This window comes from Oreochromis niloticus, linkage group LG16, assembly GCF_001858045.2.
Source record: "Oreochromis niloticus isolate F11D_XX linkage group LG16, O_niloticus_UMD_NMBU, whole genome shotgun sequence".
NCBI lineage: Eukaryota > Metazoa > Chordata > Actinopteri > Cichliformes > Cichlidae > Oreochromis > Oreochromis niloticus.
Window position 1 is genome coordinate 23,314,082 of NC_031987.2, and position 16,646 is coordinate 23,330,727.

A 16,646-nucleotide genomic window follows, 5' to 3' on the forward strand; every position below is an offset into this window, starting at 1 on the left:
ACAACCCAGTTTGTTTTGCAGATTCTGTGTAACAGCTTTAATATAGGGAGAAAACAACTTCCCGATTGTATGAGTAAAATTAGTTGGGTTTTTTTCTTTGCCAGTTTAACAGTTTCTGTTTTGCCTGTTAGTATTCCCTGTCTGTTTTCTTACCTGGTTCTTCCTGACCTTGTACTTTCTCCTCATGTTCCCCTCTTTCCTCTCTCCCTCTTTGGACTGACAATCACACACAAATAGATTGTATTCAATTAGATTAAATCAAATACTATTAAGATCACTAATAAAAAAAGTCCTCTCTCAGTGTACTTTCAACCAAAAGGCAAATAACCAAACCACATGTACATCTAATAAAGGATATAAATACTGAAACACTGATCCAACATTATCCTTTATTGATGGATCATTTGATCCTACACTTTTACCTGAATGTGGCTCCTTTTTTTGAAAAAACTTCCTCATATCCATTATGAACCTGGCTGTCTCTGTACACACACACACACACACACACACACACACACACACACAACAGGAGTTATAAGGTTAATGGGCATCCAGTCAGTTAGCTAGTTAGTACCTTGGGTTTAATATCGGCACATATGACAAAATAACCAGTTTCTCTCATTTACATTTCAAACAGGACAGTGGTAACAACAGCAGGCTACGGACAATGTTAAGTTTTAGATTTTAAATAGGCTATATAAATTTCAATGGGAGCAACAGGACGATCAAATATTGCTGATTTTACTACAGAGTAGGACAGATTATAGGGTAGCAAACGTTCACACTGCAGGCGAAAGCGCATCAAATCCGATTTTTTCGCCCCTATGCGACCCATATCCGATCATGGTATGACAGTGTGAACGGCACAAATCCGATATTTTCAAATCCGATCTGGGTCACCTTCGTATGTGGTACTGAATCCGATACGTATCCGATGTTTTAGAAAGCGACTGCTGTTTGAACGTTCAAGTCGCATTAAATCCGTCTTTTACGTCACTGACACAAGACAGACGCCAATTATCAGCGCCGGAGAAGCGCCCGATAGGACATCGCGAACGATTTCCTACCATCCGGCGAAACTGTTGGGAAGACCAAAATGGAGAAATGTGAACATTTTATTTTTACTGTATTTTCTGCAGATTCTGACAGAAATCTGCAACTATCCTTTGAAGCACCGCTCCTCTAAAACAGCAAAAAGGATCATTATTAGGTCATCTACATTATTATGTAAATAACAAAATAACTTAAAGCAAAAATCTGGAAACATAAAGTCCGAAGTCTTTATATTAAGGGCCATCAGTCAAACAATATTGTTTGCTCTGGGTCTAAACAGAGCGAGTTGTGTGTGACATCTTCTTTTGCGCATGCGGGCCGCTTTGAGCGTTCACACTAGAGCGCGTTTGATGTCGCATTTTATGTGTGGTGTGAACAAGCAGACAAAAAAATCGGATTTGATCAAAAAATCGGAATTGAGCATTAAGACCTGCAGTGTGAACGTAGCCAGTCGGGAAACACGTTTTCAACACTGCAGGTTACCTGGGTGTAATGTTTTTCAGCTAAAAAGAAACATGGCCTGACTCCTACCTAACTATATAAAGAGTAACTGAAGGTTAAATGCAGCTAATATGTCCTGTTTTAAGGCAGGCGCTTCCACGTCCGCTCCGCTGCGTCTCAGCCACCATCGCTCGGGCAGCAACGGAGCTATAGCCAGAGTAGGGGAAAGACGAGCTGGAACAAACCATTTTCGGAGGGGGGAGGGGTTATCTATACTTTTGTTGTTAAAATGTTCCATCTCAATTACGTACTGTATGCTTTTTATATTTTTAGTAGTGTGTCCCACAAACAGCAAATATTGTCAAAAAAAAGTAAGAAATCTTTGGGGGTGCTTTGATTCATTTTGGGGGTGCTGAAGCACCCCCAAAAATGGGCTAAAATCGCCCCTGCTCTAGAGGCAGAATTCACCAAGCGCTTGAGAAGGTTCATACAGGGCCACAGATGTTTTGCACGTCATGTATCATGCTCCTGAGATGTGCTATTTAAGGCAACAGGGTATATGGAACAATCCACTTATTCCTTTATAAGCATCAGTGTCTATAGCTGGTAGTTTCAGGGTTTTATTTATGTAGTTCGATACCCAAGAGATGTTGTTTCGTGGCAATGTAACACCTCTAGCATACATATCAAGGAATGATAAATCAACAAAGAGGACCAAAATAGATGAAAGTCAAGAAAGAGGAGTTAAATGTTAGTCTCATCCTTGTTCTGAAGTTAATATGATGCAAATCTCAGAAGAAGCTGAATTGTTAACTTTGTGCGTTTATGGAGTAACATGACAGAAAGCTTACTCTTTAAAAAGCATGTAGCAAGTGTAAGAAGAAAAAAAACATTTTTTATTGCTGCTGGATTCTGTTGCAGTACAGCACAATTATCAATACAGATAAGTTGGTATCAGTTGTAACTTCTGTTTTGATATGTAGTCCTCATGTAAATGAGGGATTGTCATTATTTGGGGGGCAAGGACCCCTTACAATTTTTCCAAGGTCCACTTCATAATTTTACACATTTAAATAGAGGTTAATTTGATTCAGATTACATTTAGTGACAGCCTTTATAATGGTCATACCTTTCAAGTAACTGCTCTGCTCTGTTCTCAATAAAAACAGCTTCATAAAAAAACCTAACTGGAGATCTTCTACATTTAGCTCGTTCTTGCTTAGCATCACTCGATGATGCCTGACCTAAAAAATATTTCTCCATGTCCACCAGTAAATGCCGGTTATCTAAATATGCACTTTCCAGGAACTTTTGCTCCTAGTAGTAGTTTGCCTGCCCTTGTCCTTAGGAGTCTTGTTCTAGTTTAAGTTTTTGACCTGCCAAAATCCTGCCACTAAGGTCTAACAGGACTTAGGATGAAGAAGTGAGAAGATCAAATCCCAGTTCTATTAATCCTCCTATATAATTTTCAACTTTCAATCAAATGCTGCACACTGGACTTTTATGTTCTGACAAACATCTCACACAAAACTATTGGTTTTTGCTGTTGCAAATATAACTTTTTTGTCTTTCTTTTGTTTCTTAGCGTTTTATTGTGTATACTTGGGACAATTTGGGAAGTATGAAATTCTCAACCATAAAACGTCTTACACTTCAATCCTCAGACCTAAACTTTTCTGTAGGCTATATATCAAGTGTCAATATCCTGCTTACTGCTGCTAGTTTTCTCTTTTAACAGACAGCTTTTGTAAGCAGATTTGAACAACTGCCATAGAAAGTAACTTATTTTAACACTTATTTGCCATGAAACCTCGCAGTGTGAAACTACACTAAAAATACGATAGGTTTAGGGTTTGGCATTCGTCAGAAGATGTTAAGGACAGGTTGAGATTCCCATTTCTTTAAGCAAAACAGACAATAGTAACCCCTTCTGTAAATGGGATTCACAGGGATCCTTGGCCAACAGTGGGCCACAAATGTTCGTGGGCATGAACCTTCCGAGGGCCAGGGCAGGTCATGCATGCCGTTAACAGCTGGATAAGGATGATGGATGTCAGACCACAGCACACGTCAAAGTCCAGATATACATCTGACAGCTGGATGACATTGAACTGGAAGTTAAGAAGAAATTATTATCAGTGAATGCTGTTCATAAACCATAGATATATATTATTTCAACCAAGGTTCCATCTTGTGTGCTTTGGTATACGTTGATGTCGAATTAGTTTATTTTGTTCATACACACCTGCAAGGTCAGACCAGTCTTTAGCACAAAATCTGAACATTTATTTCAGGACAGTTATTAGATAGGTTTAGTGAGCAGGGTCAGGCCAAAATGAAACCCCCGATTAGCATCTGAGGCCCACTTTAAGGGTTGATATTCATCTACCTTCATCTCCCGCACTAAGAGGTGGAGGCTAATCTCTAAGGGTACCCCGTAACCCCCTATTGCCTGTCTTTCCATTTCCTACACCCCCTACTTCCCTCCTTCCCCCTCTGGAGGCCTGCATTAAACATAAAGACTCTTCATGGATGAGTGAGTCAACAAATTACCACAGCCAATAAACGGGGAAAAAATGATCTGCCCCTCTATATACCACCAGTCTTTTATATTCTCTGTCTTTGCCTTTCTCTCATCACTAGCCCCCCCTTCTTCCGCCCAAACCCTTTACCTTACTGTCCTCCATTAGGTTATTGTCCCAGACTTTTAAATAAACATGATGGTAGCCCGAGCCTCTCCTTATTGCATTTAGTTAGAGCATCCGTCCTCATGCTTGACTGGTTGTGTCCATCAACTCAGGGGAGTCTGACTTGCTGCAAAATCCCAGCTAATACACATGAAACTGCTACAGCTGTTGGTCTAACCTTTGAGTGTCTCCTAAGGAGCACAGTGATATTTGCACTTAATAAAATTATGCCTACCAGGAGAATATGCCGCTGACATTTGCCATTTGTCAAGTTGAGGTGGCGGTGAGGCTTTATGAGTCATTAGTGTTCAGCGTACAGCTGAGAGTTGCTTTGGCCACAAAGGTCTATTACTGTACATGGCAGAAATCTTTGTTAAGATCATCAAAAACTGCCATCGGTCTTGGACCTGCATTTTTAAAAATCTTTTACACAATGGTGTAAATCACCACTTAATTCAGACAGAACTTGTGTCGAGCTATGCTTTGGTTTTTTGGTGTTTCATGTTGTGCTGAAAACAGACCTAAGATGCTGAAATCATACATTTAGGAGATAAAATTAGGGGTTAATGAGTCCTTAAGTATTATTTACAAAGGATGAGTGACTGGTATATGGAAGTTGTAATCGAGTTCGATTCCAGTTCATTTCTTCTTTGCAGTGTTTATCACAAAAGAAGCTTGAGTTGTAAAAAAGATTTTTCCAGCGTGGCGTTCATAATGTGTGCAGTCAGTACACGAGTGTTAAAAACACTACACAGATATAGAGGGGAAGTGACTCATAGGGCACGACTGCAATTAAGAAAGTGTTGTATAGCATCATACCACGTGTATGGTTATCCTTATATGACATTTCCTTGTTAAGTTGCTTTTATTCTCCTGAAAGTTGTGTTTTGAAGAACGTCCTTATTTGAAGTTATCTTGAACAACAGTAACGATGATGTAGTGGGAATACATCAGAGACATTACAATGTGGATAAAAGACCATAGTGTCTATTAAAATGAAAGTCTTCATTATGACATTCTCCCTGGACACTTTTTATGTTTCCTTCACAAGAGTTAAAAATGATATATTTATATACACTAGCAAAAACCCGCCCAGTTTTATTGCCAGACATGTGGCGCTTTGTTCACTTCGCTCATGTGATTTAATGTTATTCTTTTTATCTTGGTTTTAGTACCATATATAGCCAGATGGCAAAAATAGCTATCCATAAACACCAAACAAATGAACAATAAATACATATATTTGTACGTCTTCTTCACAAGCTACATATTCATTGTATAAGACAAAGTAATCAGTTTCACTGTTTGAGTTTCTCTTTTTTATACATATACTTTTTTAGACATCCATCACAACACATTCCAGTTACCCCAAAATGCTGCTGCACTAAAAATCGTTCAGTAAAACTTATTTACAAATAACAACGTACATGTACCACCCATAACGTACACATTATGCCAACAAAGTACATGTGACGTACATGAAATGTTGCCATAGAACGACAATTTACGGATGTGCGGAACTGTTGACGTAATCAGTTAGTATCAATAATTTGGAAGGATTTGAGTTTTATAGAAGTATTTCCAAAAGCTACATACACGATCCTGGTACTTTATATAGTTTAAGTTTCATCCCGTTTGATTCATGTGCCTGGGAGGAGTTAGCAAGCAGACATACATAACTTTGAGTATTTCAAGTGTGATGTCTTTGAAACATGAACATTAAACATCCTTTAATAAACAGGTAACAATGTTGAAGATCAGAAAGGACACGTTTAAGCACATCAGTGTTTACCGCTCAAAGACATAAAACTTTATCGGGGTCTCATCAGGCGGAGTGACTGAGAAATTATCTTTAAGGTCTTTTATACCAAAACTACTACGTTGTTATGTGCTGTGCTATGTAGCACTTTACTTACATGTGCTATAATTTCCCTAAAAAATTAAATGATAACACATTTAATGTTACTTTGGGGTATTTTGGTTGATAAATAGTCAATATATTAGGCAAATATAATTTTGTAGATTAATTACAAACATTTGAATAAATTTGTTAGACACAGTATCTGAAACACTAAATGTTCCAATTCCAGTTTTTTTAAACAATGAGGTGGATGTTTGTTTGAAGGGTTTATGTGTGTAAGTGGTTTTGAACGTTGTTTATACAGATTTATTTCTTTTTTTTTAATTGATGCTGGTTGTTCTGTGGTTGGATCACTGTCTGTGAGAAAGACACTTTTTAGATGCTGCCATTTACTTCCACTGCTGGATTATCTTCAAACTCATCCTAATGAATCCCTAGCTAGCTCAGTGCTCAGAGCGCCATTGCACATTATTTTAGCAATCATGTTTTATTCAAAAGCAGCAGAGTCACACCGGAAAAAAATGACAAAAGAAAGTATTCTTTGTTGCATGCAGACCAAGATCATGTGGAATATGTCGGCTGATAATGAATCCATATGCGATGTGATGGTTCAAAGAGGAGATCGAAACACGTGACACCAGGGCCAGGTAAAAGTCTAAAATCTGAAGTTTTGATGCACACAAAAGGATCAAACGCAGGTAGGCAGCCAGCGGTGCAGTCAGAATAGACATGAAGTAGGCAGAAAAGTAAAACTTAAAAAAAGGAGAAAAAGGCAAATACAGAGATAAGGAACAGGCAGAGGTCATACACAAGGAATGTAAAAACATTAAAACACAAGAAAAACTAACCAGGAAAATGAAAACTGCAAAAGAAGTGTGTACTACGGTGAAATAGTGGAACACATAAAAACTGTGGATTTTAGAATTAAATGGAAAATGCCAAAACACAAGTCCCAAATCAACTTGCAGGGTTATATTCTATATAAGAACTGCTGTCAATAAAAAAAAAAGCGATATTAAAAAGTGACCAGTAATGAGAATATTTATAGATTCAAGTCACTGAAACACAAACCACATAACAGTAAATGTCACTTTAGAGACGACTGACTAATGTATGTTCTTATCATCATTCCATTAATGCCAAACCTATAACATGTTGGGTAATGTGTTGAGTTGCTTCTCTCACTCTTGGGGGGGTCTATTTGAAGGTTTCACTGTGTGGTCAGAAAAAGCAGCACAAACACTGATTATATGCAGGCAGCATTCAGGGGAGTACTTGAAGAGCAAGAGCAAAGTTACCGACCTACTTCACATTTGAAGAAGTTGAACTGCAGCAGAACTACCGGAGAGAGAAATCTGTTACGGTAAACTAAAAAGCAGTTTGAGCTACTTGGTAATAAAGCAAAGAGCATTTTAAAGGTCTCCTCCTTATGGCTTTGCACTTTTTGTTGTTTTTGCATAATCTTGCTGACAGGAAGACAAACAATCAGCACTTTTCACATATTTCTGCCTCTGCTCTCAGCTTTTCTGAGGAAATATAATACAATATAATACTTCCCAGCAAAAAATACCACTCTACTGAGTTTATTTCAAAAAGGGCCAACACAGGTTATACATAAATCAAAATATAAAATGTACAAAGGATGTCATTTTTGGTCCTGTGCAGCGTGGCCAGCGGTCAGACACCTGCCCCTCATTTACGGTGGAGATACTGTAACATGCAGGCTTCAAGTTTTTGGTAGTTTAACCCTAACTCGGGAAATGCCAATAAAATATTTACTGTGGTAAGTTACTGTGTAAACATGAACTGCCAGCGAGCTATTGCAAACAGTCAGTTTAAATATGAGCATTTTACAGGACTAACAGTGTGTGCTGAGTATTTCTATTCAGCCTATGTGAGTTTAAAAATATTTATATGATTGATTTACAGCAGGGTCACGATAGGAAATAAATGATTACACAGTCAATTATATGTGATTTAAATTTCAATTCTTTTTGAACCCATTTATAAAGCGAGTTACATTTATTTCATTTTAAAATATTTCTACCATCATTATCCTATGATTTCAAGTTTTCAAACAGGAAAAAGCGAGCCAGTCTGAACTCCAAGATGCTTCACCCTCTCCCACCCGGAGACTGTGTTTGTCTGCGCTCCAGTGAGCCTCAATCCCTTGGTCTCCATTACTCCTGCACTGTTTTATGGTAAGTCCAGTCATTCATATACAGCACGCCCAAAGTCAGCAAACTTACAGAACATTCAAGCTAATCCCACGATTTTCTTTTTTTTTTTGCCGACTCACATCAGCAATAATGAGCTGTGTGGAGACTGAAGAGGCCTGTTTCTGGCAGCGTGAACACTGCTCCAACTTTATCCTCAAGGATTGGGTTAAGCTTAACAAACCATTTGATGGTACGCTCACTGACTCGCTTCTTTGCCTTCTTTACCGTTTCTAGTACATAAGGCAGAACCTCCTCTGGAAGATACATATAGATTTTAAGTAAAATATTGATGGGCACGACAGTAGTTTGCTCAATGAAATTTAAGTAAGTGTGTTGCATGCTGAGGTAGTGTCTTAGAATGAGATCCAATCATCTCATTGGAGAGCTGCACGAAAAATCTAATGACATTGAAAAAAAAAAGCAGAAAATATATATTTATAGTATGTTATAGTATTTAGTAAATTAAATAAGCAAATCAAAATGTGTATTTACCCTTAAAAAAAACTTGTAGTCAGCCATTTAGGTATTCTCACTTCCTGGCAGGTCCTGTCCCCAGTGTGAAATTAATTGCTGTGAAGTTGTCATGCCAATTTCAAAATGTTATTTTCAGATCAGATCTACACTGTCTTAAAAAATCAGAGCCATGCCAAGCCAAGCAGAAAATAATCTGTAACATCACACAATCCATGAAGGACACTGATTTTCACTTTGATGCCGTTTGATGTTGTTTGATTTTGTTTGTTTGGAGCGTGTGTCCGTGTACCCGTCTGTTCGTATGTAGGCATGTGCATCTGCATGCCCTGCACATGAGATAGATTTTTTTTTTTTTTGAATTCTGAAAAATTGAGTGCGACTGTGGAGCAGCAAAAGGTTACATTTGGAAAACAAACTGTATGACAACAGCGCTCTCTTTTGATATTGCAATTGGGAATCTTCAAATGCAACCACACAAAGAGGAAGTAAAAAGAGAGAGAGAGAAGGAAAAAAAACAAAAACAAAGGAAAGGCAAAATTGAAGTTGTCAGTTTGTACCTGAGTTGTCCCAAACTATCCCATTCTGCAGCCTGGTGGGGGTTTCTGTCAGCTGGCAGCATATCTGTCACTGCCACTCCATTTCTTTTCCTGGGCTTTTATATACTCTATCTCAGGGTCTGGGCTTGCAGTGACTGCACAGTAAAATTAAGGAGCACATGACAAATACATTATAAAAGCATTAAAATCATTGACAGAGGAAATTATATATGCACTCTTTTGTATTTTAGTAAGAACCTCCATATGGATATGGATACTTACAGAGATGTTGTTCTTTTGTGTGAACAATATTCCTGAGCCAGATTTCTTTAGCTCAACCCACTGAAGTGGGTAACATTGCATTGCTATTTGTTTTTCTTTTCCTCTCTTTGAAGACTTTCTCAGGCTGATACAGAACTCCAAAAATCCCTAGAGAGGATACTGGGACAGAAAAACGGGACAAGACATCGATCTTAACAAAGAAATGAAGGAATCGTTTGATTTTACAGTCGTATCTTTCTTGCGATAGACTGTTTCTTTCTGTACAATGACACCGCTTCTGCTAGTACATTGCAAAAGTAATTTCCATGTACTTGGTCTATTTCTGCCTGACTATTTTGCACATTGCAGTCTAAAAGCTTTGCCTCTTTGTAATGCCTCAACCATTTTCTGCATCCTTGCTCACAAGTGCCATATGCACAATTTGACATAATAGCAGAGTAAAAACATGAAATTATAATGCAATGTCTCACTGAGGGTTATAGTCGCATTTAAAAAATGCTTTTCCAGTGATCTCAAAGATTGCTCGCTGCAGTGAAATTTAATAGTTTGAGCATAGCACCCCCTGCAGGTGGGCATTATTTCTTGCTAATAATACCTTCAATGCTCAGACTGAAGCAGAGGCTCTCATTGTTTCCCTGCAATTACAGGCCTTTCTACTTTGATTGGTGGGTAATTGACTTGGTTTTAGCCTGTATGATTTTCTTTCCGAATTTGCCACTCATATTCTAATCTTGGCTCCGGATCAGACAAAGCCTCTCTCCTAGTAATTAAAGACGGCAAAGCCAGGTGTAGGACTGGGGAACTAGGGAACCATAGCCGGATGAATGGGACTGATTAGGTGTTTAGTGAAAATGAGATTTTCTGGCTCAAAGACAAAGTAAAGCCTCTCACTCGGTGCTCACTGTTCAGTGGGGTGGCAATTGACTGCTGTTGATGAGGTACATGAGGTAAAAGCCTGAAAATGACTTTGTGCATTCATCATATTTGGAGCAGAGGAGTCGCGGCGTCAAAGTCGGAGTGTAAATCTGACAGACACACCTCAAGCGTTTTTAATTTGAAGCGTTTTTGATGAAATGGAAGGTCTTTATTTTAATTGGGGAGATTTCAGAGTCTTGAATCGGTTGAGAAGAGTAAAAAGAATCAAGAAAAAAATGGTAGCTTGAAAATTTGTGTGGGAAGGTGAGACGTAACTTGACTTTGGGTTTCAGCAGAAACAGTATATTCTTTATGAAATGACATGAAAGACAACTTCTTTCATAAGGTAATGTTCTCATGCTGCAGTTACTCCAGTGGTGATGGATGAGCTCAACAAATCATATTTCAGTTCTACGGTAAGTGAACAACAGCTGTGATCAGGTCAAGGTCAGCATACTTTGAGGGGTGGATAGACGCCAAGCGACTGAATAAAAAAAGAAAAAAAAGTTGTTTTTTTCCTTCATTGAGACTGGATTGGATTTTAATCAACACATTATGCCAGTTGTTAATTGCTTTCGCCGCCTGCTGCTAAAATAATTTGCTACTTTTTTTATTGTAGTAGTAGCCATCTGTTTCAAAACACAAGGACAGGATCAGGCTTAGACCTGGGGTGGATGTTGACATGAGATACAGGCGGCTAATTTGCACTGCCACCACCTTATTTATGAGGGCAAGAATGTGTCGAATGGAGGAAATCGTCACGATGAGAGCCTAAAATGAAGAGCAAAGAGTGCATATGTAAAGTATATACATATCTATAGTCCTCCATCCATAACGCTTCCTTGTGTAGTTTTGTACCAAAATGATAAATGAACAGTCACTAATGTACAAAATACACAAGCCAGATTATCCTGTGCATTTTTAATAACAACAGTCGGCTCCTTATGTGGCTCAAACTGCTTTAACCCATCTTTGTCTGTTTAATTGCTGAAAACTGCACTCAGATGCTTTCATTAATGCCTAAAAGGGACAACAGCCACGAGGAGCTCAGCGAAAGCTTTTACCGAAAGCTTGACCTCATATTTATTCTCATCAGTCTTACAGTTGAGGCTCAAGTCACTGGTTGTGTAGACGGCTCTTCTCTCTGATATGGTCTCACCTCTTTGCTCAGCGTATGGCATCTTTGGCATTCTTTCCTTTTGTGTGTTTCTCTTAAATGCAGATGACAATATCTTCAGGTACGCTCCACTTCAAATCGGGTGAAGCTTTCCTTCGCTTCTCTGGTGTTTCCAACTCTGCATCGGAGAAGTAATGAGGTAAAAACCAGTAGCTGATACGTTAGGAGGCATTAATGTGCTGAGGTTCCTCAGATCAGATCAAAGGTTTATGAGGACTCACTTGTTTGTTGTTTGAAAGCATTAAACACATTTGAGAGGAACCTCTCACCTCATTTCTGGTTAATATTCATAACTGTACCTGTGTGAGGTGGGAATTATGACAAGTATCTTAGAAATGTTATCTTATTTCCAAAGTTTCCTCCTTTAGAACCAGTTTTTAATTATTTCATGAAGCACCATCAACAATTTTACCATGCTATACAGTACGCATGTGTCTGTTCACATCTGTGTATGTGTGTGTGCGTATATGTATAATACTCAAAGACTGTAGTACAGACAGGGAAGGCATTTTTTTAGTCTATGTGTTGCCAGTGCCAGGGTTTGAATGCGGCTTCTCTACAGGAGGGAACCAAGCTATCAAAGCCATCATGTACTTTAATTACAGGTAATCTCAACTCACAGACACTCGTCCACTCCCTCAGCTCTTAAGAACTTCCTCCTCAATTACCAAAGTGCCTCAATTAGGCCCTAAATAAGCAGTGGACATGCACAAGGGAGAGGTGGGCAAATTACAACAGAGAGGGTAAAAACAACAGGCCCTATAAGAGCCAGTGTGATGCAGAGGCAATTAAAAGACAAAAAAAGAGTTCTACCACGCAGGGCGAAAATGAGCAAAAAAAAAAGTGGAAAAAAAACCTTTGATGAACTAGCTCTCAGCTAAGTGGAGCTTAAGAGGTGATGGTTGAAGAGAAGAAAGAGTGAGAAAAGATAAAGACAGTTGATTGGCAAGAAGGTTGATGTCACACTGTTTCCCTACAGGACCATATGTCGGGGAGAGCACTCAGTCACTGAGAGAGTGGAATGTGTGAGTAAGTCATGCTTTCTATAGAGCAAGTAGGCGTCCCACAGGCAGCTGATTCTCTGCTCTCTCTCTCTCTCTGCTTTCCCTTGCATTCATTATCCAGCCAACCCCATACACACTCCATCAACTGTGAAACTTACTGGGCTTTTGAATGGACAAATGAAGACCCAGTCTCTTTTAATAGGCTAATTCTGTGTCTAACAAGGACCCTTGTTAAGGGAAAATACTTTAGTATGAATTTGAGAGCATTAGTCAATTAGCTCCAGTATGACCCAGAGTCATTATACATCATCAAAGGAACACAAGAAATAAATTAGTGGCTTATATGCTCACGTCTGTTTATCTGTTTGTTTGTGCGAATGCCAGAGTTCCCTGTGCTCACAGTGGACCGGCTACATTTCATTTTGTGGACACACACTGACCTGCATGGTTGGCTAGAAACTGAGCTCATCTAGATCCACAGCAAGCTGCTCATAGCAGACGACAGGGCTGTCATCATAGATCATCGCTGTGAAACGGAGAAGGTGCTGAGCACCAGGATAAGCAGTAACTCAACAGGGGTGATATGCAAAGGAGGAAGCGAGAAGGAGAGGAAGGAGTAAATAATGCAATGCTGTAGAATTCGCCAGACTGATCAAAGTTGCACAGTATGGCTCATCAGGGCCGCTTCTCTCCAGGAGAGGGCAGTGTAATGCAGAGACAGTGTTGAGACCATTTTCTTTGAGCAGATCCATATGAGGAGAATCATTAAACAGCATCTGTTCAGTCAATTACCCTCGTTGCTAGTCTAATCATATGTTAGATAGAAGGCTAATTAATTTTCCTATAAAGTGAACTCGTCTGGAATTAAAAACAAGTCATGATAGGAAGCGGGGGGGGGGGGGTATGCTGTCCTGTTCAGAACAATGAAAAATCAAAATTTCTGTTTTAGTGTTGAGTTTGTATCACATGACACTAAACTGGCATTTAAAAATGATCTTTTAAAAGATCAGGTTTTCAATTTATTGGATGCTTTTTGGAGTCTGAAGTTTGAAAGGTTGAAATTTGAAATCCGTTTTAGCATCATACTGTACAGCATGTACTCAAAGCTTAACTTGTTTGGCGATTCCACTGAAGACATCAGTGACCTATTCTAAAATGGCAATGGCAGTGAGCGCAAATGCCAGAAATGACAGCATTTTCTGGTGCTTGAATGAAACTGTTATATATTTTAGTTGCTGGGCTCTGGACGCTACCCCGGCTGACACCGGCAAGACGCAGGGTACACTCGTGACAGGTCGCCAGGTCATCACAGGGCCAACACATTCACACCCACGGTCAGTTCTCCAAATTAACTTAAAACGCACATCTTTAGACTGTGAGAGGAAGCCACCACCATATAGCTCCCATCTGCCGAGAGATTCCATATTTTCTGTCTGTGAACAGCATATTTCATTACAAGGGCCTTGATTTTTATTAAAACACCATGCATTATAGACACCTAACTGTTTTAAGAAATGTAAATAAAAGCTAAAATCAGTTACATTTTTATGCTTTTCCAAATTTTGTAGTGAATTTTACATGGTTTATGCTGTTACTTATCAAACTTGCTAAGAACGAAGATAAATGACTGGTTATATTAAGAACTGTGTTAACTATAAATCTTTAAGTCGCCTTGGACAAAAGTATGCAATCGAATGTGAAGTGAAACAATCTGCTCAGTCTTTTACCTCATAAATGCCCAACAAGTTTGGGCCTTTATTTAATAGAAGAATTGAATACTTGATAAAGCTAGGAATTTATGATAATTTACAAAATAGTTAACGTTTTAATGCCACACAAATACGGATAGATGTATTAATTACATTCACAGTCATCAATCTAAAAGTTTCATTTATGTAGCTTGTTCCATCAACAAGAACAAGAGGTCTGGTTTAAGTATAAAGTGACTAAGAGGAAATCAACATTTATATGAGTAATACTGAAGACCACCAGAGACGTCATTGGAAAACACTGACTAAAACAGAAGAACAGAGACAAAGCATCAACATGAAAGGATGTCAGAAACTGGAGCTGCAACAGCACAATGGCCAGTGTCAAATATTGACACGAAACAGTAGAAAACACATACAGCAGCAGCTTCTTGGTTTGTATTACACGCCATGGCCTCGGTCATTGAATAATCTTTAACACCATATGTGCCTGCATAGAAAAAAGTCCTCGTTATAATGAGTGGAAACTGTGGAAAAAACAGTCATTCCAATGCCAAACCTAAAGAAATTCTGTCTGCCGGATCGATGGCTCATCGACAGCCTCCGCACACGGCCTGCCAAGCTTTTCGATCAGAGAAAAGAGCTAAACATTTTTGTTTCCGTTGGTCGGGTTACAGCAAGAGGAAATGAAACAACTCGAGTCAACCAGCAAGATTCCAAGCTCATCTATAAAACACCGCAGGATGCGGCGCAGCTCATCTCTAAATGTCAATGAGGTCGTCACCGCTCTCGTCGCTCTCGACGGTCAGCTGACGGGTCCACCACTTCTTCACCTCTGACCCTGAAGAGGCCTCGTCGTTGACAGGGTTCATCTTGCAAACAATAGACTTGACACTCGTGCGACCTGAGAATGAAAGACAAAGACATTCACACCCTGAGTCTTGTGATGTCTGCATGTAATTTATGATATTACCAATTCCACCACAAATGGACATTCACTGGGTGCCGCTGTAAGCAAGAGTGTGTCAAGATGAGGTGATGTCTTTTTTAGAACATTGAAGCTCATAAACAGACTGCCTGGATTTCCCACAGCAGAAAGAAACTTGAGGAAAAAACTTTGCTCCAACATTTTCACTTTTTCAGAACGCCCTCTACAGAAATGTTGCCTCTTACAGTATGTAGACAGCACACGACAGCAGACACACCTGCAGGCAGCCGCCACTGTCCCAGCTTCCTCTGTGGTCTCCCCAGGTCCGAGGAGTCCTGCCTGTACCCTCCTCTGTCTGACAACGTGGGGCTCCGAAGCTGCTGGAAGCCACTCATCTAAACAAAGAGGAGAGATCCTTTGTTTCACCAATGCAAGCGCACACCCGCAGATTATATTATGTGCTTGCTATAAATCACGCTGTGAGCATGTGTTGGCTGTGTATGCAGTGGTGGTATAGATGCGGGGCTTTACCTCAGGCTGTGAGGGGTTGTCTGGGTTGTTAGCATTGTGGTCTTCACTTGGCACTGTGGTCTCTATGCTGGGAGGGTTGAGGAAGCGGTTCAGCTCCTGCTGCTGGCTCTCTCTCAGGCTGTGAATGATGCTACACGACTGCTGCTGCTTCTGTGAACGCACGCATACATTCGTGGTCAGTGTCGTGCATGTTTACAATACTGCGGATACTGCAGGGGGAAAAACACAAAGTGTATGCATGTGTTTTCTGTTAAGACACTAACCGCCCGGATGCGTTTGAGGCATTTCTTGAGCCACATGCGTATGGTCTGCTTGGCAACCTCTTCCTCAATGGTATACTCCAGCTGTTCCCTTGCCAACAGCTCCTCCAGCTGGAGAGACTTTCTTATGTCCACTGAGCGGTATGACAACATGCTGCACGATTACACACATACACAAACAACAAACCACACACACACACAAGAACATACAGAAAAGAGAGATATTTAGTTATAGATTTGGTAAAATTAAAAGTGGTGAATGTGATGTCACCTGATTAAAAGACCTAAAAAATTCAGATATTTAAAAAATGACATCATTTACATCTTTCTACATTGCCAACTGTTTATACTGGAAACATGAGAAGCAATTAAAAGAGGTTTTTCTCCCCTGATTCGGATTTAAACAATGTAACTGATTACTTTGATACAAAGTTTAGGGTACTGTTTAACACTTCCATTCTGACCATTTAGGTGCATGCCTTTAAAGCAGGGCCCAGAATTCCCTGATAAATGTCTACAACACATTTTGAACTACAGATTAATTTAGAATATAATAACAGCCTATCTGA

The 16,646-nt window shown here is 39.5% G+C and overlaps 1 protein-coding gene and 1 long non-coding RNA gene across 7 annotated transcripts in view; both read right to left on the reverse strand.

The window, feature by feature from the left end:
• Positions 1–2,404: 2,404 nt before the first annotated feature.
• Positions 2,405–9,852, reverse strand: LOC112844105 (uncharacterized). The gene is made up of 3 exons (XR_003216704.1): positions 9,554–9,852; positions 9,293–9,426; positions 2,405–3,605 (listed from the first exon to the last, which is right to left on the reverse strand). It is a non-coding gene; the product is annotated as an uncharacterized LOC112844105 (long non-coding RNA).
• A 4,518-nt stretch (positions 9,853–14,370) lies between these two features.
• Positions 14,371–16,646, reverse strand: part of nalcn (sodium leak channel, non-selective) — a 65,183-nt gene continuing 62,907 nt past the window's right edge. For 5 of the 6 annotated variants that reach the window (XM_025903666.1, XM_025903664.1, XM_025903665.1 and 2 more), the window contains 4 exons: positions 16,081–16,231; positions 15,818–15,967; positions 15,564–15,681; positions 14,371–15,262 (listed from right to left, as the gene is read on the reverse strand). In XM_025903666.1, the coding sequence (XP_025759451.1) occupies positions 15,120–15,262; positions 15,564–15,681; positions 15,818–15,967; positions 16,081–16,231 (562 nt within the window). In that variant the 3' untranslated portion in view covers positions 14,371–15,119. The remainder of the gene's footprint in view (positions 15,263–15,563; positions 15,682–15,817; positions 15,968–16,080; positions 16,232–16,646) is intronic. The other variant, XM_003451547.4, reaches the window with a different exon arrangement.